Source organism: Simochromis diagramma, unplaced genomic scaffold, assembly GCF_900408965.1.
Source record: "Simochromis diagramma unplaced genomic scaffold, fSimDia1.1 OVJJ01000557.1, whole genome shotgun sequence".
NCBI classification, from domain to species: domain Eukaryota; kingdom Metazoa; phylum Chordata; class Actinopteri; order Cichliformes; family Cichlidae; genus Simochromis; species Simochromis diagramma.
Window position 1 is genome coordinate 3843194 of NW_024387156.1, and position 23758 is coordinate 3866951.

Here is a 23758-nt window from a genome sequence, read left to right on the forward strand (position 1 = left end):
TTGTAGCAAAGTGAACAAAAATGGAGGATTTGAAAAGTTGTGAAAATATGTTACTGTGTAACTTGATTGCAATATAGAAGTGCAGTCAATAACCCTGTTGTGTACCTTTAATAAATTTTATTAAAGGTACACTATAAGAGCACCAGGTCAGATGCTACAGAGCATGTGGAAGTATTGATCAAAGGTTGTGAATACTTATGTACACTTTGTTTTTTATTTTTAATAAATACACAAAAATGTTCTCTTCTTTATCTTCATAGCATATTGTGTGCTGAATTTTGTGGAGAAAAATGATATTGGACATTTCTGGAAAAAGGCTGTAATATGATAAAATGTGAAAGAAATGAAGCGCTGTGAATACTTTCTGTATGCACTGTACATATTAGGCCTGAATGTCTATAGAACACCACCATGAATAATATTATTAAAGATCACAAATCACTAACATTTCAAAATTTTACAGAGAAATATGATCTCTGGGACAGTAGATTTCTCCAACTATAGTCAGATATAATTATAATTCTGCCCAGCTCAAGTCCTGGATTAGTCATCAGACCCCGGTGACCTGTAACTCACTGGGCCTTCTCAATCTCCATTCATTAATTATAGAGTTCTTAACTTGTAGAAAGAATAATGTCACTCTGGTTCCTATATTCAACAGATTAGTCTAAAGCAGTGAGGGGCGGAAGTTAAAGTTTCTAAACTTAAATCAAGAGCTAACGACCAGCATGTTAGACCCAAGTCACACTGGTTATTAGACCAGATACAATTATAGTGGCAGTGACAAAGTGCAAGAGGGGTGTGAGGGAAATGGAGTGATAGCTGAGAGAAATATAGAGGGAGGCAGAGAGAGTATGAGAGTTGAAGATAAAGAGACAGAGAGACTGCATAAAAATGACCCCTTTTAACTAATTAGCAGTGCTGCTAAGGGCCCTCTGAGAATTGCCCCTGCTGCACCATGGCCCTATAGGTGTTGAGATCAACTCTGTGGCCACGGGGGCTCATAAGCAATGTGTGTCATTGGCGAACACCATCAGTCATAGAACAAAGGAGGCACCCAGGTCAAAGGCAGCAATACACTCCTGCATTTTGCTGCTCCACTCCTCTTCATTTCTGTCCCTGCCCCCCCCCATACATTTCCTTTTCTATTAACCCTTTCCTCCTCATCCCTTCGTCTTCATCCCTTCTCCCCCTTCGTATATCTCCCGATCTAGCGATCCTGTTCCTTTGTGTGTGAGTCAATTAGCTGGCCCTTTAGTTTTGATTTATAGAGCATGGGCCGCCTATGGCCTAATGGATGGCTGTGAATTTAATATGCAATGCTTTTGTGTGTGTGCATGTGTGTGTAAGACAGGGAGATAAATTAAGGACCAGGAGACACAATAGAGGTCACAGAGGTATCACTGGCTATACTGACTGTGTTTAAATTGGTGCTGGTCGGTCCCTCTCTTGAAAAAAAAAAATCTGCCTGTAATCCTGACATAATAGATTATGAACAATAATGGAGTGACTGGAGTGCTTGTTTAAAGTCTCTCAATATCATTAGCATGTGGAAATAATTAGTCCTTTCATAATGAGTGAAACCTGCAATTGTTATTTGTGCGAACAAAGGGCATCACCGGGCTGCAGAGATGATTCATCGGCTCATATTTTCATCCTCTTTGTTGCTGAGTTCAGAGATTAGCAGCACAGCCTGCCTTGGGGTAGCAGGAAGGAGAGGTCAGGATAGGTGCTAGCATACATCACAATCATCACCCTTATCATCATCGTCATCTGATTTTTGTAATTCACACGCTATGACCGGAGGCTATTTGCTCCAATACAAATCAAGAGGCCCTGTGTTGGTGGTTTACAGCAGGGTCATGAACTCTGAAGGCCAGATTTCACACTGTCTGAAAGGGGGCCTGTTAGTCCCTTTCTGCCCACACACACTGACAGCATATCATCACTGTCAGGTGGAAACATTTCATCTTCACAATGCCAATGCTCGCTTTTTTGGAACAAACATTTTCCTCCTTTTAGAAAGGGGAAAAGATCTTGGAGATTTTTCTACACAGCACAGAGACATTTGATGATTTATCACTCATTCAGTGTCAGATTAAATTCATTTATATTTTAGCTTGACATATCTCACCCAATATAACTGCAGAAGACAAGCACACACACACACACACACACACCCATCCCATGGCAATAGTGCTTTCCAACAGTAGGGGCCTTTCACAGAAGAACAGCTCGAGTAACATGACAAAAAGCCCAAGGCATTGACCCAGCCAGGGAAATTCCCCAGATCCCAATTCGATCAAGCATCTGTGGCATGTGCTTGAACAAGCCCAATCCACTGAGGCTCCACCCTAGAATTTAATGGATCTGCTTCCAATTTCTCTGTTTCAGACACTACAGGAGCTGCTCAGAGATCCCATCTTCATGTCCTAACAGTCCTAACAGCTGTTTTGGGGGGCATAACATTAGGTGCAAGATTTTAATCCTGTGGATGGTCAGTGTGCATATCAAAAGTGTACTAAAATGGTAATATAATAATGCAGTAACATAGTAACAGTCAAAAGTTGGAGCACGCTCATGGTAGTTCTAAAAAATAGCATGTGCCAAGAAATGTATAATAATAACAGGAATATGCTTTGAGAAAGGTTTATTTGTAGGAGGCCAAAATTTCTAACAATATTCCATCAAAATTGTTCTTTTCTTTTGTTTTCATCTTTTAGGTGAGTCATCCATGCATCCATCCAACTTTCTTTCTTCTAGAGAAGCAGAGATGTGCAGACCCCAGTCACCTCATTCAGTGGTGTAGCAATGCATGCTCAAGGCAGCTAAGAGACAACAGCTAGTTATTCTGTAGGTGTTCAAGGGGTTATAGTATTTGCCCATATCAGCTCACCTAGCTCATTTCCATGTGAGGAACTAAGCGCCTCTACTTTCCGTATGACCAAGCCTCTCCTGAATGGCTGAGATCAACCTCAGGGGAAGACATGCTTTCAGGCTGAGGGTGGTTTTCAGGGCATTAAAATGTAATACTGTAACAATAATGGTTTGATAAACAAACAGTGCTGCTTTTTAGACTGAATGGTACACTGTCATTATTCGACTGACGTAATGTTGCTGATGTGGTCAGGATGCCTATGGGTGTTCAGTCAGGTGTGCAGTCAGTGTTTTGCATTTTAGCTTGAGAATTTTCATACTGTCTTTGTGATAGCCTTTGCTGAGCTGTTATGGATTTTTTTTCCCACAATGATGATCACTTTTTAACACAAAGTGACTCCTGTAAAAGACACCAACCATAAATACTTCTCCCAGTATTTCCATGGTTAATATTAAAGTTATTAACTAATCTTTGTAGTCAAACATGTTGTTTTGCAACGTACAGCGAAACCGTCAGGGCCAAAAAATACATTTCCCTAAAACTTACAGGTAAAGGATATTTTTATGTCTCGCCAACAAATTATAGGTATGGCTCTGCAATTTAGTGTAATAATTTATTTCTAGACTGAAACTCCATTGAGGATTCTGAGAACTTTTAATGATCATAAGATCACATACTGGCTGATATTACATCAATTTTAAAATCAAGGTAAAAGATGAGTCGATGCTCACATGGGATTTATAAGGTACACATGTTATGGAAACAGCCCAGCAACAGCAGATGTATAACTGTGGTGGCTGCCCTGGAGGGCCACTGATAATACTCAGTCTAAATGACCTCATTAAGAGACCTTTGTTTTTTACCTTTTTCATCTCAGTGAGACATCTACAAAGCTGCCACTTCTTTCATCAGAGGTGATGAAAAATCACCATTTCTTTTTCCACACACAGTGGCTGCAGAGTACGTGCGTTCTTGGACGTGAGCAGAGATTATTAACAGTTTAATGGCTAACAAAGCCTGACAGGTGCTTCACTCACTGAGATTAAGGACCAGTGGGTTAACGACCCTGTGGGTGAGATTGTCATAACTCACAATAAGACCATTAAAGTGATATTACTGAGAAAGACTTTGGCTGATATGGACTCAACTTCCCAACAAGGTGGCACTAGATGGAGGGTTCCTGTCATTTTTCTTCCCCCCCCCCCCCTTCGCTGTAGCGCTGTAGAAATGTGTTTCAAATAAAGACTATCAGAAAGACACAAAGGGAGACAAGGAAGCTTTTGTTCTTTAAACATAAAAGACAATATGGGAAAACTGTCAACATACAACACTCCTAATTATATACTAGGTTTTATTTTGGAGAAGTATTATTTAGACAGTTACATTTGATTGGCTGCTAAAGGTGCACACAGCTAGTTAAAATGAAGAACAAAGAAAAAGGGAGGCACATTCTTGCACTCAGAGAAAGACCGGTTAGCCAGTAAAAGTTGCAGGACAATAGAGACAAAGCTCTGACAGGTACCTCTGTAGTTCACTGCTCCCCTCTGGTGGTCAGGACGGGATGCTGCAGTGCTTAGTAAGAAACAGAACAAAGAAAGCAGAGATGAACAATAGAGTTGACAGCAGGCAGCAGTAACAGAGATCAGATACTGCTGATCTGTGGCTCTGATAGTAACCATTAAACAGCAAAGACAAGGAGAGTGCCAACAAGTGTGAGCAACGTTTTAATGTGGTGACAGTAACTGAACATATGCAGAGTGTGGTTCATCATATAAAATAAGTGTACTTTGTTAAGTCTTGTAACAATATTTCCAAAAGATGCGAGAGAGAGGCTGTGTACAATGTAATGCTGAACAGGGCAGTTTGCAAATCTATGAATGTTGAAAACATCAAAAACAGAAGTAATAAAATAATGGAACAATTGTATCGTTTATTTGTTCATTTATTAGGATTTACTGATTTCTTAACCCTCCTGCTTTCCTTTAAGACTCTGACCTATTTAGCTGTAGTAATGTAGGATGATGTATGCAACATATGTTGAGGTTGAGAAAACTTCTTTTACAGGGCAGGTCTTGCTTATACAGATGGACTCAAAAATGATGGATGTGGCTGAGGAGATGGAGCAAGTCATCTTGAAGGATCCTGGGGCGAGATAGTGAGCCCTAAGCTGGCCTGATGCATCTGTGCGTGTGTGTCAGCAGATTCACCTTGCTTATTATGCTCTGATTTCAAACACCAAGATGGGAACGGTAAAAGTGTTCAGCTCGAGTACAAATGGGACCTCAGAGTTGGATGGTAAAGTATATGAACAGCTCAAACATCAACAAGTTTCACACAGCCTGACACAGCTGCAAGTTTTGACGAGCTAGAATTGAAAGGTTCTGTCTTCCTAAGTCGAATACTGCGCTACCTACAGCACCTTTCGGTCTTCACTTTAATCTGTTGTCCTAGGATTTGTGGGTTGTTTTAATCTTGTCACAGGTTTAAAGGTCTATTGCAAATTCATTTTTCAATGCTGTGAAAAACCACAGACACATACGTCAAGCCACAATCTAAAAAAAAACAAAACTCAATAACAAATGAGTAAACAAGTTAATGACCTCTATCAGTCTGGAAAGGGTTCAAAAACACATTTCTAAGGATTTGGGACTCTAGCAAACCACATGGACAGCCATATCCACAAATGAAGGAAATGTAAATGATATATGTAAGTGTGATGAATATGTAAAAATGTACAAAAGGAAAAAAAGAAAATCCACTGCTTTGAATGTGTCCCTGTCCCTGCAGGGTTCACAGCTGCCACCTAAGCAGCACCACACCTTCACCTGCAGTCACCTGTATCCTCCAAGACACACCCAGCACTCCTCTTGCTCCACCAAGAGGAAACAAATTTCAGATTTGTGATCTCAGACATGCACTTTTTACCTGCATCTCTGGAAGTTCCTGGAAAGAGATAAACTAAAGAGACAGATGATCATTTGTGTTTAAGTTTCTGCTGCATTTTTAGTCGCTATTTAATTCAGAAAGCCAACTGGTTTAATTTTTCTCTACTTTGGTTTTACAGAAAGAGGTAAGATCGCTGCCACTTTTGAACTTTATCTTTTCTCTAATTTTCCTTTTCATAACCTTCCAATAACATTTGCGTGTGTGTTAGATAAGAGTCCTCAGTAATGTAAGTACAAAACCCTAAAATTAATTTTCTCCTTTTGCAGATTAAAATGTGCTCCTTCATGTTTCTCAAATTCATGATGGTGTTATTCAACTTCTTTATCTTTGTAAGTATGTTTCCACTCTGATTACACATACAGCATGACTAGGAAGATGTTGAGGCATGGTTGTGAGACACTCATTTACTGAGTGACATTCGTAGAAAAAAAGTTAAAAAAAAAAAACAAACAACCTGGAAAATAATTTCCCTTTCCCATTCAGTGCAAAAAGAGATGTTACATAATCATCTCTGACCACTCTGAAGGCCTAAATAATACTTTTTCTATACCAAAGATTTTACCTGGTTGTTGCAATTTTTACCTGATTAACTTTAAAGGCTGTACATTAATTATGCCACGTACATCTTCACCTCAGTCTTACCAATGTTAAGCTAAGTTTGCTTGGGGTCTGGGCTCACTTGGGTTCTTGCTCTCCCAGGTGAGCTATAGATGAGATATAGCATGAGCCATTTTCCTCAAAATGGAAATCATCGGCTGAGTGCTGCTTGATAAATTTGGTGCAGCAGCTCTCAAGGTGCGGCGATTGTGATGTCCCTCTGAAATCTAAGACAGCACAGGAGAATGATGTAACAGTTATTTATTGGTCATGAAGATCTTGCTTTAATGTGAACGCTCAAACATATTTTTGCAACTGCAGCTCCCTTCAAAACATATCTAAAGCAGACGTTTTTTCAAGAACTAAACCCTGTTGTTCATAGTGGCAGGAGAAAACTAAATAAGTGAGCACGTATAGGAACATTAAAGGATAGCAACTAAGACTGTGTTTCCTTATCTTCAGGGATAAATAAATAGTGTGAGTACATATGCATAAGTAATAAATGTAGTAAAAGCGAGAGCTATGAGCACACAAGCCCCTTCCTGCTGTTCAGGTGCATACAAGGTCCAGGTAATCAAATGCTAGTTAAAGAGAGATAAGTCTCATAGGGAACAGGGAAGCAGCTAAAATATGTCACATCGGACAGAGAAGTGAAATGAGGGGCAGCTCAAAAGCCCAGTTATTTCAAAATGCTAATCATGCAAAACTACTATAGTAGAGTCCAAAAAAAATCTGAATCTCACACTTAATAATCAAAGTGTTTAACTGTTCAAGATTATCTTAACATATGATTTGTACTTCTCCACTGAATCTTCTAATCTGTGAATGTGTTGCTCATGATCAAAACACTAGTAAGTGGCTTGAGAGTGTGCTAGGACAGCGGTCCCCAACACCCGGGCCTCGGACCGGTCCGTGAGTCGTTTGGTACCGGGCCGCGAGAGTTGAGGCTCAGGTGTGAAATGTATGGTTTTCAGGGTTTTTTCGGTTTTGAGCGTTATTTTGTCATCGTTTTTATCGTTGGGTCTTTTCACGTGTGTTATGAATAAATCTTCTTTTTTCGGTACCGGTACTAGTTTTATTTTGTTGTATTTATCCGCGACACCTTAAAGGCCGGTCCGTGAAAATATTGTCGGGCATAAACCGGTCCGTGGCGCAAAAAAAGTTGGGGACCGCTGTGCTAGGAGAAACAGCAAGCCTCCAGGATGGCACATCAATATGTTGCATTGCCAGGAGTTGGACTACCTGCCCAATGTCTGTAGGTTCCACGTAACACCTCATGCTACCAGTAGTTACACCGGCCCTAAAAGGAAAACTGGTGAACTAGTGGGGATATCTCATTGTGGCCCCTCTAGTGAACCCGTTGTTAATTTTATAAACACCAATGGAGCTGAAATGTATTAACAACCTTCTCTGCAACAGTACTGACTGATGGTATAATTGTTTAATGTGCGCATTGAAGAAGATATCCTGGTTAAAAATGACTCCAAGATTCCTCACAGTGTTACTGGAAGCCCAGGTAATGCCATCCACCATGTGTACACCATGTTTTTATACACCAAGACTTTAGGGAAGAGTAGAATACTCATGGTTTTATCTGAATTTTGAAACAGGAAATTAAAGCATCTAGGTCTTTATGTCTTTAGGACATTCCTGTAGTTTAAGTATTTGATGTGTGTCATTTGGCTTTCTTGATAGATAAAGGTATGCATCATCTGCATAGCAATGAAAATGTATGCTACATCCTCTAATGATATGGCCTAAGCGTCCTAGCACAGATACCTGTTAACCTCAGTGTGTGAAGAAAACTCTCCATTTACATGAAAAAAACTGGAGTCTATAGATGGATATGATTCAAAACACTGCAGTGCAGCAACTTCATTACCTATGGCATGTTGTAATCTCTGGAATAAAATATTATGGTCAACAGTGGTGAAAGCTGCACTGAGCTCTAGCAGGGCAAGCATAGAGACAAGTCCACTGTCAGAAGCCATAAGCAGACCATTTTTGATCTTCACTATTGCACTTTTTGTATGTGATGAGTTCGATCAAACCAGTTAGCTGTTTTACAACTACTCTATAATTTACCCTATAATTAGGCCAATATCCAAAATTATAACTCCTGGGTCAAGTGATGGCTTTTTAATACTGCCACCTTAAAGGCCTGTGGTACATAGCCCATTAATAAAGATAAATCTATCTGTCTATCCTTCTATCACTTTCCAAGCTTTTCAAAGTGAACTAATTCCCCTGAGGTTCTCTTTTTCATTCCCACTGTAGCTTTACTCTCCCCTTATTGGAGCCTTTGTTTCTCATTCTGCAGCCTGTTATTCAGTCATAGTCCACTAACTGTAAGACTCTTTCTGTTTCTATAGATGACAAAGACATTGTTTCTCCACCACTAGCACCAATTCTCAGTCTCATAAAACCTGGTTTACTCCCAGTCCCTTTGCAATGTAGCTCCTGAAAAAGACATCCAAATGCATATAACACACCGTCAAAGGTCTCAAAAAAGGTGAAAACTGTGCCAGCTGTGATAAGTGTATTTATAGCTGGCACACTTTTCACTTTTTTGTAGATGGGGCATGATGGTGACAGAAATGGGGTTTGAGGGGAAATATGCTTCTTGCATTACATTTAGTCGACAATGCTATGATGTACTGAACAGGCTGAAGAGACACCCCAGAGTAAGAGGTGGAGAGTGAAAACAAGAATAAATGAGAGAGTCAAAAACAAAGAGAATGTGTAGGAAAGACAAAGACAGGAAGCAGGAGATTTTTCCCATAAGGGACATGTCAGTGTCTGAAAGAGTGCTGGAAGAGTGCTGGAGTGTGGAGTGCTGGTTCCTGATGTGGAGCAGAAGGGGGTCCCATGACTGAAACCAGTCTGATAGAGCCTGACTGCTCATATGAGGCTTCAAAGTAGGGTGAGTGGAGGGTGAAATACACAGAGGGGATGGAGAAGGTTAAAAGGGTATAAAAGAAAGTGAAGAGAAAGTCAAAGATGGAGACATGAAGGAGGAGCCGGAGAGATCATGGCAATTACATTTTATTTATAGAGCACATTTTTATCATACATACATATAGTTAGAGTTCTGCAAAGATAGCATTACAGTAGTTTGTTAGCAAATGCAAGTAGAATCAAAGTACAACAGCTATCTGGTGAACAGAAATTCACCAGAAAGTATCACGCAGCAGTGAAATCAGCAATTGAATAGACTACTGACTTATGACAGCAAGACATGATATAAAATGTGATCCAATTTTAAATTTGCCATAACTCTTTGTCATGTTAATGAAAATGTATTAAATATTTTTTACATGATTAATACAGCAGCAGGACAACGTCACATTTAGCCCTTATCATATTGACCTTTTTTCAATTGTTATCCATATTTATCTCGCTCACCAAACCTAGAGACTAATATTCACTGGGCTTCACTTTGATGTTGTGTTGTAAAGCACCTGGAGATAACAGTTTCTGTGAAACAGTGCTGTTAACTACTAAGCTATTCGGTGAATGCCCATGGGGATACTGGACACATACGTAGTGTCCAGTTTTTGTAAAGCTGGAGATGGAAAAATTACACTGCAGTCCATAAAATTAATGGAGGATAGTAACATTCTCTCTTTGTTACGGGCAAAGCGGTAATCCTGGAGCCTTCCTCCAGAAACCTGAAGGCTGGCTTTCTCAAACAGCATTGGATGGTTATTGAATCGGTTCCTGGTCAATGAGCCTGTGCGAATTAAAGGTAGTGACATAAAGATGCTGTCATTTTGCAGATGCCTTCACACAGGTCAGAGAAACTATATTAATCCCAGAGGGAAACTGAGTTGTCATAGCAGCAAATATACACCAAACATCAAGCACTCACATAAAATGAGTGTAGAAACAGAGATATTGATAGAATAAATATTAAGAAATGTTAAGAATAATAAATATTAAGATAAATACATAAATAGAGATAGGTATAAACATAAATATACATATAAATAATAGCAGCAGGAAGGAAAGACCTACTGTAACGTTCCCTCAACAGCGAGGTTGAAGGAACCTGTTCCTGAAACTGCTCTTCAGATTGTCCAGTGTGTTATGTGGGGGGGGGGGGCTGCATCATTGCCTGCGGTCTTGCCAGCATTCTGTCACTGATCACCTCCTCCAGGGTGGCGAGCTTCATGGCAACAACAGACTCTGCCTTCTTGATGAGTTTGTTCAGTCTGTTTGTGTCCTTTGCTTTGATGCCTGCAACCCAGCACGCTACAGCAAAGAAGATGGTGCTTGCAACAACAGACTGATAAAACATATAGAGCAGCCTGCTGCAGACATTGAAGTTAATTGGGATTTTTATAAGATGGAAAGAGGAAAAGAACTTTTATTTTTACCCCCAGGGGCTGCTGGCATGAAATCTAGACACAAAGACTACTACACTGTCTGGTGACACCTCTGTTTGGATTCATAACACATCATTAAATAGTCGGAAATTGTGGTTGAAAGAATTTATCTGTTGTCTGTAATGCTCATGCATCAATCTAATTGGTGCAGCATGTAATGTTTTGTAATGTGGTTTCTTAAGTAACGGCAATGGCTATATCCATAGGGAGGCTTACTTGATTGTGGACCAGTGTGAGACACTACAGGTTGAAGACTTCATGAACCAAGCAGTTTTTTTTTTTTATATTTTAAGCTGGTTTCCTTCTATTAGGCTACATAGCCATTTTTCTCATTAGTGCAAAGAAATATCCAAGATACACATTTGGGTACTTATTTGACTACACTCTGTGTATTGGAAATATATGCAAATTAGTGCATAATAATGATGATGACCCTATTTGTCTTTTCAAACATAAAAAATGCAGGAAACATAAGGAATGCTACAAGTAAGTGTCATTGTAGTAGTTATTCCATAATTTCTTTTTACCTGTAAATACTACTTTACAGTTAACATTACAATGCAAAGCTTAAGCTATCTCCAGTGTTAAATTAACACTGGAGATTTTGCTGTGTACAGTCACCCTGGGGAAAGCAGTAATCTGATATAACAAGATCAGCGTGAGGCTGTCTGTCTGAGATTATAACTTGTTGATTTGTCAGCTCTGTTAAAAAAACAATGTAACCAATTAATGTATCCAATAATACAATTTAAATGATTCTCTACTAGTAGAATACATTGAAAATAACATTGAGAGTGAGGGAAACAGAAACGGACATACTATGTTAAAATTGATGCACTGCTCTTGACGCATGGCAAAGTAAATGCAGAAGTCAATAAAGAAATAAAAAAGTGAACTGAACACATCATCCCATTTTCAATTAAACAATTTAATTTACTTATTTTTGTCAAATGGGAATTACTTGCACATACTTAACAGAAATTTGCAATGGACACAATTTTTTCTGAAGTGTACAGTATATGGATCTTGTTTCTCCTACAGATGGGTGGCCTCACTCTGCTGACATTGGGGATCTGGGTGAGCAGTGATGGGGCTTCCTTGCTACAGATCTTGAGACCTTTCTCCAAACAAAGTACCCAGGTGGTCAATGTTGGCTTCTTTTGCATTGTCATCGGGGCTGTGCTGGTGCTGCTGGGAATCTTGGGCTGTTATGCAGCCCATAAGAAGAGCAAGTGTCTACTCCTTACAGTAAGTGGACAACTCCTGCTTTAGACCATGGCTAATAAAGTACCTGAACACTGGCGTAACAAATAAGTGTGTAGTAAACAGTAACAAATAGGAAAAGAACAAAGACTGGAAGGAAAACCATAGGGTGCACGCAGAGTCACTCTCTGTGTGCATTCAGATGGAGAAACTCACTTGGTGTGCAGAACTTTGAAGCTGACAATGAGTCACTAACAGATTTTCCAGGCTCCGGAGGCCTAGACAATCTTCTAATATTTTTACTACCCTGTCACGTCAGTCACTGATATCATGCACAATTTCGGGTAGTCATTTCAGTCTGTCTTCCGAGTCAATAAAAGTTTGTCACCTGTAATTGCTTAAATATTATTTCAGTGGAATCATATCTCAATCACATCTCAATGGAAAGTTTGAGCAACTAAAGAAATAAGACTAAATGTTAAACTTCAATTCATTAGATGGAATAAAACAGCAATCATGGATTAATAATCCATATATGTATTGCTTCACTGCTTTTAAATGAGGACACTGATATTAAGATCAAAAACACTAAAAATGATACTGTGTGGTTTCATGAAGTGGCCCACATTTTTTTGGTATCCCACCCATCCTTGCTTTTACACTGGGTTCATCAGCCACCCTCCTTCCTCATCCATATCAGCAACACCACCAACCCTTGTACAACACATTGTACATTATTACACTCATTAGCGAAGACGTTAACTACCTCTTAGCCCACTGCAGTGAGTAATGAGGAGCACAGGCAGCACATTTTGCCCCTGCAGCGCCCCCATCATGTCTACAGCTCCTGGTGAGTTGAATGACAGCAGAGGAGTATATTCTACAACTGGCATCACAGTTAACAGCAGATATTTGGCCTACCTGAGAAACTGCTGTAATGAACTAAACATAATAAATGAAGATGGATCATCAGCTCTGTCCTTTCAGCATAGACCCGTGCACTCACTGTCCATTGATTTTACAACAATGCGACTATAGATAAGCTTTTTTTTATCAGTATATTTGAAAAACCTTGACACATTCCCCTCTTCTTCTCTCCCTGCAGTTTGCCTCCATCATGCTCATCATATTCATTTCTGAAGTGGCTACTGGAGTCATAGCTTTGACCTACACCTCGTTTGTAAGTTTTCATTTCCTGCATCCATCCTTTTTCTCTTTGTCCATTGCTCTCATTCCTTTTTCTTTTGTCTTTTTTTATTTTTCTCATCTAGTTCTGCTTTTTCTCCCACCCTTTCACCTCATTGTGCTATTGTCTGGATTTTATCTCAATATAAATTTTCTATCTTAGCAGTGGACTATTATTGAATTATGGGCTTTATGTCCACCTCACTACATTTCTGCTACTTAATGACTCTGGGATAGCCTGGGGCTGTGTGCACTGTCTCTCACTTTGAACAATATATTACTCTGAAATATAAAACCTAAAGCATTTTATATGCAAAACAGCCTATTTAGATATGTGTTCCCCTCTGTCTGCCTTCTCTCTCTCTCTCTTTCACTCACATACACACACACTCACACACACACACCTGCATACATGCATACTCCATTTTCATTTAGTGCCACACCAAGTAAAAATTAAAAGGAATTCAAAGGCGCTGTGAAAAGGGAGGTTAGTGAAGACTGGGGTCCTAAGAGAAAATCGGTTGTGCCTGAAATTCCAGAGGCAAGAATGGTAATCTAATACTTGGCTTTCTGCAGCTGGGAAATGGGGAATAGAGCAGAGGGAACTCTGCAGTGCTTGGAAATTTCATTTAATTTGTTTGAACTTCTGCTGTTGATAAACCAGTTTAAGCTGCAGGTACACACTGCAAAAAGTATCACAAAAAAGGACAAAAACAAGCAAAAACAAACAAAAGAAGCAAAAGAAAGTCCTGTAGATTATAACTGCTAAAATATTTCCCAAAACCAAAAACTGGAGGACGTTTTTGGTTTTGGGAAAAGGCGATGGAAAAAGGTGCTTCGACTTACGAACATTTTGACTTACCCTCTGGAACGAATTAATTTCGTAAGTCGGGGTTCCACTGTACAGTTTGACTGGCTCATTATTATTTGCCAAGTGGCTGCTGCATTTTTTTCTTTAACTTACTCTAAATTTCTACTGATTCTTCTCTACTAATTTACTCAGTCACATACACATTCATACAGCATTTACTACTCTATGACATAACATTCTCATACTCTCATACTCACACACACTGACTCCAATGAATGTGGTTGTAACTCAGAGGGCAACTCATTATTTTGCCCAAGGATACTTCAACATACAGACTGATCCATCCACTATGCTCCAATTAGTTGATGACCTATTGTACCTCCTGAGACAGAGCTGCCCCATATCATTTGTATGATAATCCAGTGAAAACAACAATCTCATGTATAGGCCTACTGATGATGTCAAATGGTGTGCCACCTGGCTAACCTTTAGAATTGGTGACAAAGGGCATCTGCGGTGGAAACCAAACAGACTTATTGTTGGCCATTATAATTTACCATTTGCCCACCAGCAGGCCCATTTTACAAGCAGTTTTTAAATGTCAATAACTCTGTTACCGTTTGTGCTAGAGACAAAATGCTTTGGAAAGAAGAAAAAGTGAGCTTTACAGGGATATTGTGTTATCATGGTAGCAGAAGACATCCACAAGGTAGTACTGTCTGAACATGGATGTAAAAAAAAATCAGGTCTGATTAGATTATTTCACATGCGCTTCACATTTTCATATTCCTCAACCATTTTGGGCTAGAGAGAAAATTCAAATGGTTCCTAAAAGATGTTAATTATTTTTTCATTTTGCACCCAAAATAACAAAATAATCCATTGGGCCTGTACAAATCTTGGCCAATAAAGGATAAACTACCTCAGTGATCTCGTCCCCAGACTCTGCTTCCTCTACAGAAGATGTGTCAGTGAGATTAAGGAGGTCCTCAAAGTATTCCTTCCACTGGTTGACTATATCCTCAGTTGAGGTCAGGAACACCCTCTGCACACCAGATTTTTTGGCTTCAGCTACTGCTGAGCCACATTCTGTTTGGCTTGCCTGTACCCATGAGCTACCTCTAAAGTTCCACAGGGTAACCCGCTGTTCCGACCAGTTACACCCCTCTAGGTCTCACTGTTGTTGCCCACAGTGTTAAAGTCTCCCAGTAGGAGAAGGTTCGGTATTCTGAACTGCCATTCTGTGCATAAGCACAAATGACAGAACCCATTCTCTGACCCAAAAGGCAAAGGGAAGCGACCTTCTTGTTCATTGGTGTATGTGTGTGCAAATACTTTAAAACTGAGGCTTTTGAATCAGCGGTTTTTGAACTAAATTGACATACATACATATATATATATCATTTTTTTGTTGAGCGATTTAAATTTTTTATGCAGTTGCCCTGATGTTCTGTTAAAGATTATTTTTTGCAGTGTCCAGGTTTGCATTTAACTTCTTTCTCTGGGTGGAATGTAATATATTATGTTCCTGTTCAATCCTGAGTGTGCCACCTATCAAACAAAGAAGCTATAGGCAAGTGTGTTGGTGGTTGTCCTTGGAGACTGAACATTGAGCTGCTCTCCTGCTGTCGTTCTCTGAGTTTGTTAAATTCAATCTCTCCACTCTCATTTCCAAAAGCTGAGCAAACCAAAGCCAACCATGTAAACGGCAACTGGTGAAAGACGTTTTGACAACAGAGAGCATGCTTGTCTAGAGAAAGTGAGGAGTGGGTCCAAGCTATTGCCTGAACCCCCATTAAATGTAAGATATAACTCAGCTTTGTTTTCATTAAAACAATTTAATGTGCTCTTTGTTATCTTTAGCATCATTTGTTCATTGCAGACATGGTAAGTTCCATCGTGGATATTAATGTGTGAGACCAGCTTTCCATCTCCTGCTTTTCATAAGACACAATAAACACTATACCAGTAGAATAATGAAAATGGACAATATACATCTAATATGCATATATATAGCTGCCTGTGTAAATATGTAAAAGACAGAGGAGGGTACAAATAAAGGAGGATATAAATAAAGACCTGATCTATCCTGTATTACTTATCTGCAGCATAAATCTGCCTTTTGGTTTCTGGGTCTCTGCTGCTCATCTAACCAGGAAGTCAATAACCTTCAGGTAGTCAGAGTAACTGAGATTTCCAGCATGTATTATGAGAAGCTGTCAGTGGTCGTTGTCATGGTTCTGTTTGTACAAAGTGACCAAAGTGGAGATATATTACAGGGCTGATATGATATGAGTTTTGAGTACATTAGTGAAACAGCTGTGATGTTTAGTGACACAACAGTTGCGCCACTTTAATTCTTAATTCTTATCCTTACTTAGAAAATGTTTAAAAACCAAATGCCTTAAAAAACAAACAAACCCCCCCCCAAAAAAACAAGAAGAATATAAATGTATGTTGTACTGATACATGTACAACAGATTTTTAAAAAAAGTATTGAACATGCCACCAATTTTCTAAGTAAATATATTTCTAAATGTGCCATTAACATGAAATTCTGATTAGATATTGGTAACATCCATTCTAACCCACACATGCAATAAACCAAAACATACATGTCCATGTTACTAAACAGTATTGAACGCATTAGAAAGGGTAATTTCACCATAAACCAGCCATGGTCAGGCAGGGCTCTAGACTAACTTTTGCCATGGGCATACCGGTACGCCTAACTTTTTAAAGTTAGGCGTACCGGCACAAAAGTGAGGCGCACACAAATTTTATAATAATTGATATAATATAATGTGTTTTTCTGGATACACTGTGCTTTTTCAGCATTCAAAGATTGATGACACCGTGTCAGAGCACTGGCTATGAATTTCAGAAGGATCAGGCCTTAACTTAACAGAAAAGTTAGCAATAGTTCTTTTCCTATTACAGCTACATCCACTTCTGTCGTGCCTAGGCTGCTCACTAGGGCTGGGTATCATCACTGATTTCTATAATCCATTCGATTCTGGTTTTCAAAGTCCCGATTCGATTCAACTTAGCCTCAGACAGTCAGAAATATTATAATTCTGATCATTTATCAGTACTGACTTCATCAGAATTGTGAACATCACAGCAGATGCCTTTGTGTGAAAGTAACTGAGAATAAAACACAGAAAAACATGAAGGAGATTTTCCTGGTCTGGCTTTTTATAGCAGATAACCTTAAAAATATTCTACAATGTTCTGCATATAAAGTTAAAATTTCTTCAGTATTGAACAACAGAAAAAATAGGCTTTCTTGTCCGAGGTCATTTAAGTGAAAGAAAGAAAAGAAAAAGACAGCAGCCGACAGCGCTGTAAACAACAGTAGACTGGTGGGTAATAAGCAAATGAATAATACAGAAAACAGAGATTGGAGACGGGAAACTGTTCTTGAAGTACAGAGAGAGATAGAGAGAGCTAGCTGTGCATGGAGTGTGATTTTAATAGTCGTGGAAGCAAAACAGCAAAATTCATGATGACATTGACCAAATGTGAAGCGCAGTTTGCTGCTTCTTTTGCTGCTGGCTCGGTGAATTTTGGTTGGAGAGAGACAAAACCTGCAGCTCAGAATCAGCGCAAAAAGACGTAAACACAGCGCGGACCGGACGCATCAGGATCGCTAAGCTCCGACAGCGTGTCCGTCTACGGGCCGTCGGGTGAGAAAGCTGAGAAAGACAAAGCTGATTCTGATGCGTCGGTCCGTTCTGTGTTTACGTCTTTGTGTGGAATCCGTGTACCTGCTCTCGTTTGCTGTTTGGTTGTTGTTGAAATGGTTTTGTGAGCTTTAATCTGAGAATTTGGCGTTTCTGGCAAAACACAGTTATATTTAAAAGTCGATTCAGGATTTAATGAATTGATATCGCTTTATTCAAGCTACTCACCTCTCTCTTCCACCTGCACTTTCAACTGGACCACGGCCAATCAGAGAGGTCCCGCCCCTTACTATCTCTGATTGGTTTAGTCCACGATAGGGGCAAAATGTGTGTCTGTTGTTGCCCACAGGGAAGGTTGCAGATTTTTTTTTTTTTTTTTTTTTGCTACCCGAACATTTGGTCGCACAGGTGCAACCAAATATTTTTTTTTAGTCGCACCACTGAAAAATTTGGTCGCATTTGCGACCAAATTGGTCGCACTCAAGAGCCCTGTCAGGTGTTCCCCACAAGATTTCACACAGAGCAGTGAACAGAATTCTCAGAAGGGTTAGAAGAGTCAGAGTTTTCCAAGAATTAAGGACCACTTCTGGAAAGCTACTTCTTGCTGGCACGTATGGACGTATCCAGTGGCACAGTGCTCCCAACTACTGTCTTATTGCATCTTCCAGCAATGCACTGATCATTTTTAGACATCAACCTCAGACAGAACCCGCACTTTACTTTGGATTGGACGGACAGTATCCCACCTGAGTTTGTGAGACCACCGAGTGCTCTGTTGCTTTTTTTAGGAACAGAAGGCGACACATAGGTGGTGAAGCCACGTAGGTGAAGCCAAAGGCAAGATATGCTTCATCATATTTTCTAATCTTTGGCTTGGAAAGAAGTTGGTTTGGAAACATATTTGGCGATGCTTCATCTTCTGCTTTGTGTTTGTGTGGAAGCCCCCCAAAAAACTCTGTCCATTATGCTAGCAGTGTCCAAGCATTCTTTTTTTTTATTATTATATTTTTTATTTATTGCTTTCTTCTTAACATGTATGCCATACAAGAAAAGATACTGTTAATTATTTGAAAAACAGCAACATACTATAAAGCAAGAGATCAATAATTTAATAAAAGATGAAGGTGGAGATTTTGATCATGTGTAAATGTGTTCATACCACTCTACATTGATAGATGTACAGTGCTAACATCTCCTGCATCACTGAACTGTGTATTACTTCAAGCTCTTTGTTGCTTATCCGCTGTGTGTGTGTGTGTGTGTGTGTGTGTGTGTGTGTGTGTGTGTGTGTGTGTGGGCGAATGCACGTGTATGCATCCAACAGAAAGTGACAAGGCGCAGGGCAATTGACAGTGTTGAATTAGCCTCCTAGTAATATATCTTTCTGATCTTAGCCTCACTTGGGGGGCACATTTAATCGTGACTTGTATCGCAGCATCCCCTTGGGATACCCCATGTATCCCATTCACTGTGCACGCATTCAAACATGTCCACCCACACAGAGAAGCTAAAAAGAAAAGAAAATAGGGCTGTACATGGCTACATGCATTTAGAGTACATTTCTGACCCTCCCTACCCATCAATTAGGTCTTTGTGACAGTACGTGATAGGTTTATTTATCAAAACAGAAATAGCAATCTGCAAAGGAAAGGAAACAAAGAAGGGAGGACATGAGGGCAAGCTATCCTTGTCATGATGCGGCTCTGTGCAGGCAGGAAAGGCAGGCAGCACCCAATTGCAGACTACACGGAGGCAAGAAAGTGAACTCAAAAGGCAGCTTTATTGCTGACACAAGGGGAAAACGGTACAAAAGTAAACTGGGAAAATATAACCTAAACACACGGAGAGGCACACAAGTAAACACACAGCCATGGATCGTGACACGGAGCAAAGGAAGACACAGACACTAAATACAAGAGGGATAATGTGGGAAGTGAGGACACATCTGACACAGTTTACCTAGACATCACAAGACACTAAAACTAAACATAACAACCTCGCGAGTATAGATAGAAAGGATTGTCACTGGGTAATTTTGACCCAGTGACTTTAGAAACAAAATATAAAATTCAGACTAGATGTGTCCAGTGAGGATATATTTGTTTATATATGATGTCAGTAAATCTGTTTTTTCCACAGGCTGAGGGGATCTTGAGAGCGTGGGCGACTCCTGCTCTACAGAAGCAATATGGTAATGATCCTGCTGTCACTAAGCTCTGGAACAGCACCATGACACAGGTACAGGATATTGTGTTTTCCTATTCTTGTTATATGTGTTTAGAACTTTATATATAAACTGTATATACATTCACCATTGATTTATGTATACCTGCTTAACTGCATATTAACTTAAATATCTGTTCTGCCAATCACATGACAGAAACAAATGCATTTAGTCATGTACAAAAGTGGTTTAAGGGACTTGAACATGGCATAGGTGCTGATGCTAGACAGGCTGGTCTGAATATTTCAGAAATCGCTGATCTACCTGTATTTTAGAACATAGTCATCCTACAAACAATGATCTTCAAAAGAGAAAATATCAAGGGAGTGAAATTCCTTGAATGTTGGAAGTCAGACAAGGTTGGCTGGGATGCTTTCAGCTGGTAGGAAAGCAACACTAACTCAAATAACAGACAATTGCAAACACATTGTCTTGTCGGATGAGTCTGGATTTCTGCTGCCTGAACAGGATCTAGTAACCATTACAAACATCCAACAAAGAGTGTCAAGCATGAACAGCACCAGTTGGACAGTACCAGGCCCCAACATGATTCACATCTGCTTGCTGAAGAACTAACTGCACTCCATGAGCACCTGGCAGCAGAAATGAACCGGTTGATAATGGACAACACGTAGCTGGAATGGATAATTGAAGGCTGGACAGTGCTGATCCCCAATGTTCACAGATCCTTGGGGATCAGAGGGGCAAAACATCAGCTACTGGTAAACAGAGCAGTTGTTCAAGATGCTCTCCCCCCCACTGTTCTTTGTAGGCCTGAACTCTTTAATCCCAGGTGATTGACAAGACTGATTACACACACTGCTTACAGAATAGAGCAATTGTTAGCCACCTCCTCTACATGGATGATATCAAGCTGTATGCCAGGAGTAAACAGGACATCGATTCACTTATCCATCCCACCAAGATCTACACCAGTGACAGTGGAATGCTATTCGAACTGGAGAGGGAACAAACAAAGAGAGTGATGGTAGTCAGAACTGAGGGGATTGCAAAACCAAAAGGGAACATTGCAGACACTAAGAATAGCGAGAATTACCGGGCAATCTCACAGGGATGTGGGAATCATGAAGCGGCTGCCTGGAAAGTTGCAACCACCAAATACCTGCAGAGACTAAGGCAAGTCCAGAAGAGTTAGCTGAAAGAGAAGAATGAGATTTAGGCAAGTAACACCTACACCCTGCTGGAATATATGTCCGAAAGAGGAGATAGAAACCACTAACATCAAGACAAGACAGTGCCTTTAAGAAAGGACCATTATGTAGATAACCCTCTTCACATATTTTCCTGCGGCATGAATAACACAAGAATGTCATCCTTCTTTCAGCTACGTTGCTGTGGTTTCTCCAACTACACTGATTTCATGGGCTCTAACTTCCAAAATGCAACTGGAGGCAGCCTGCCTTCCATCTGCTGCAGGACCAACAACAACACTTGCACCCCAGCCCAGGCAGAGTACAGCAATGTGCAGGTAAAATTACCACATTATACATTGTGCAGCTTTGGCATGAAAACAATGACAATTCAAACAAGCTAGTGTTTAGCAGGAATACTGTTTGCCATGCTCTGTGGCGTTCCAGGTCCAGTTCACTGATATGTAGCAGACAACTGCCAGCTACATATGTAGCTGTTAGTGACCACTAATTAGAATCAAAATAGAATCAAAAGAAGTGAAAACAAATATTCTGTCATGCTATGAAGTTGTCTGGGGACTGTGGGCCTGGAAGTAAAGCAGGTTGCCTACTAATTTGAAAGTTGGTAGTTTGATTGTCGGTTCCTCCGGTTTACATGTTGAAATATCCTCGGCCAAGATTCTGATGCCTTTATATTAGAGTATGTGTGCTAGACAAGATGGTATGGCATAGAATAAAGCACTGTATGAATGTGTGAGTGATTGGGAGTGTGAGACTTGTATTATTAAACTGCATTTTGAGGGTTTAATTCTAGTAGAAAAGTGCTATTTAAGTATGGTTGTTAGATAAGAACTAACTATAGAGACCAAAACCTGTAAAAGACCTTTTTAATGCTGTAATATTAAATATTTTTACATAGACATAAATGGTGCTAAGCATAAATAAAGTGTATATTCCTGGTATTGAAACCATGCCACCCACATTGTTGTTCATTATTGACACATGTAGTGGTGTGAAAATGTGTGGAACATCCTGCCCAATGACAACAATGTCCAGTAAAAACAATGGAAACTGTCTACTGCAACTATTTTTTTGTTTTTTGCCATGCGTTTTTAAGCTTTAACATTTTTTCAGGTTAACTTATCTTCAACTGAAGTCTCATTGTAGCTCCTGCATGGATTGAAATTCCACAGTCATTCTTTTTGCATAACCTCAGAGCTATGCAAACAAATGAAAAACACCAAAACGTCACTAAGATTTTAACAGTGGGGGACCATGTATGTCTAAATTCTATGACGGTAGCAACAGTTAAAATATTTGATTCTGGACCAAGTGTTGACTGCCCCAAGCATCTTGATTCTGGCCTAGAAATGTAGTGGATTTTGAGCCAACCATTATTTTGCAGTTTTGCAAATGTTATTTTTGCATTAGTGCAGTCGTAGCGCCTAAGCTGTGGAATAATTTACCCCTACACATCAGACAGGCTCCTACTGTCAATCTTTTTAAATCTTATCTTAAAACACATTTTTATTTACTGGCTTTTAATACAGCATGAGAGTTATTTGTTATTTGTTAATTCATATTTGGTGTTTGCTTTTAATACTCTAAGTTGTTTTATTATGTATGTTGTATTCTTGTACAGCACTTTGGTCAACGCTCCTGTTGTAATTAAATGTGCTATATAAATAATTAAACTATTAAACTATTAGTGTCTGCATGAGTGTCAGCCATGCGTGTTATGTTGATGCATTAGGAATTAACCAGAGCCCATTTCCTATCAGGGCTGTTTTCAGCAGATCCTGATGATCATCAAAGAGAATGCTAGCACCATGGGAGGCACTGCTGCAGGAATTGGATTACTGGAGGTAAAAACTCATGCAAAGCTTAAGGATGCATTCAAAACCTGTTTATGTCATTCTGTTTGGACTCTTACACTTTTGTTTCTCCAGATTGCTGCCATATTGGTATCCATTAATTTGTACTGCCACCTGGATAACGAAGATAGCTGAGAGGTCTTCACAGAGAACATTTTGGGAGTGACAGATAATTTAATTAAAAATCAAATCTATATTAACATCACTCTTATTCTTTTTATGCAATAATTAGCTATAAAGTCATATTTATTATGTAAAAAAAAACATCATATATAAGTTTCTGTTAGAAGTAGTACACTTTTACCAATATCATCCTTGGCTTTCAATGTTGCCTTTTCAAAAAAGAATGTATATATAAAATAAAATATTTCAACATTTATTGAATGTGTTTCAGTGTTGGGTTATTTTTTTCAACACCTTTTGGGTTTTGCTTTTTTTTTAATATCCACATTTAGTGGCCACAGTTTCAGATCTGCAACAAAAGTCAGAAAGTCAACTCAGTATAAGGACCTAAAGGTAGAAGCAAACGAAAAACTGTGAGCTGAAGAGGTTCAGTCAGCGAGCACCCAGAACAAAATGATTTAGTTTAACTAACAAAAACCTTTACCCATATTTACCCATATTTAGTGGAGAGTTGAACAAAAGTCTGCGGTGGAAACAAATTGCTTCAGGTGACATATGCTAAATGTGATGTGAAAGAAACGTAAATGGTGGACATAACATCATATTGATGATGAAAATGAAAATCTAAAGTACTGGAATTTACAATAAATGTTTGTTTTTTTAAAAAAAAAAAAACATATAGATGCTAATTG

General features: G+C 39.4%; 2 protein-coding genes across 2 annotated transcripts in view; one reads left to right on the forward strand and one right to left on the reverse strand.

Annotated features, from left to right (window-relative positions):
• The first annotated feature begins 5666 nt into the window (after window positions 1-5666).
• Window positions 5667-23322, forward strand: LOC120744226 (tetraspanin-1). The gene is made up of 8 exons (XM_040048455.1): window positions 5667-5948; window positions 6091-6153; window positions 11851-12057; window positions 13118-13192; window positions 19834-19932; window positions 21264-21407; window positions 22851-22934; window positions 23019-23322. The coding sequence occupies exons 2-8, from the start codon at window positions 6097-6099 to the stop codon at window positions 23076-23078; spliced, it is 726 nt and encodes a 241-aa protein (XP_039904389.1). The 5' UTR covers window positions 5667-5948; window positions 6091-6096; the 3' UTR covers window positions 23079-23322.
• pomgnt1 (protein O-linked mannose N-acetylglucosaminyltransferase 1 (beta 1,2-)) overlaps window positions 13566-23758 on the reverse strand; it is a 33428-nt gene continuing 23235 nt past the window's right edge. The window contains exon 22 of the transcript XR_005698323.1: window positions 13566-13601. The gene's annotated coding sequence lies outside the window, so the exon portion shown is untranslated. The remainder of the gene's footprint in view (window positions 13602-23758) is intronic.

Excerpts from the sequence above, each read along its gene's own strand:
- LOC120744226 (XM_040048455.1), top strand. The coding sequence starts at position 6,097 with ATGTGCTCCTTCATGTTTCTCAAATTCATGATGGTGTTATTCAACTTC. Across the intron at positions 6,154-11,850 it reads TATTCAACTTCTTTATCTTT|ATGGGTGGCCTCACTCTGCT; the intron begins GTAAGTATGTTT and ends TTTCTCCTACAG. Across the intron at positions 21,408-22,850 it reads CAGAGTACAGCAATGTGCAG|GGCTGTTTTCAGCAGATCCT; the intron begins GTAAAATTACCA and ends ATTTCCTATCAG.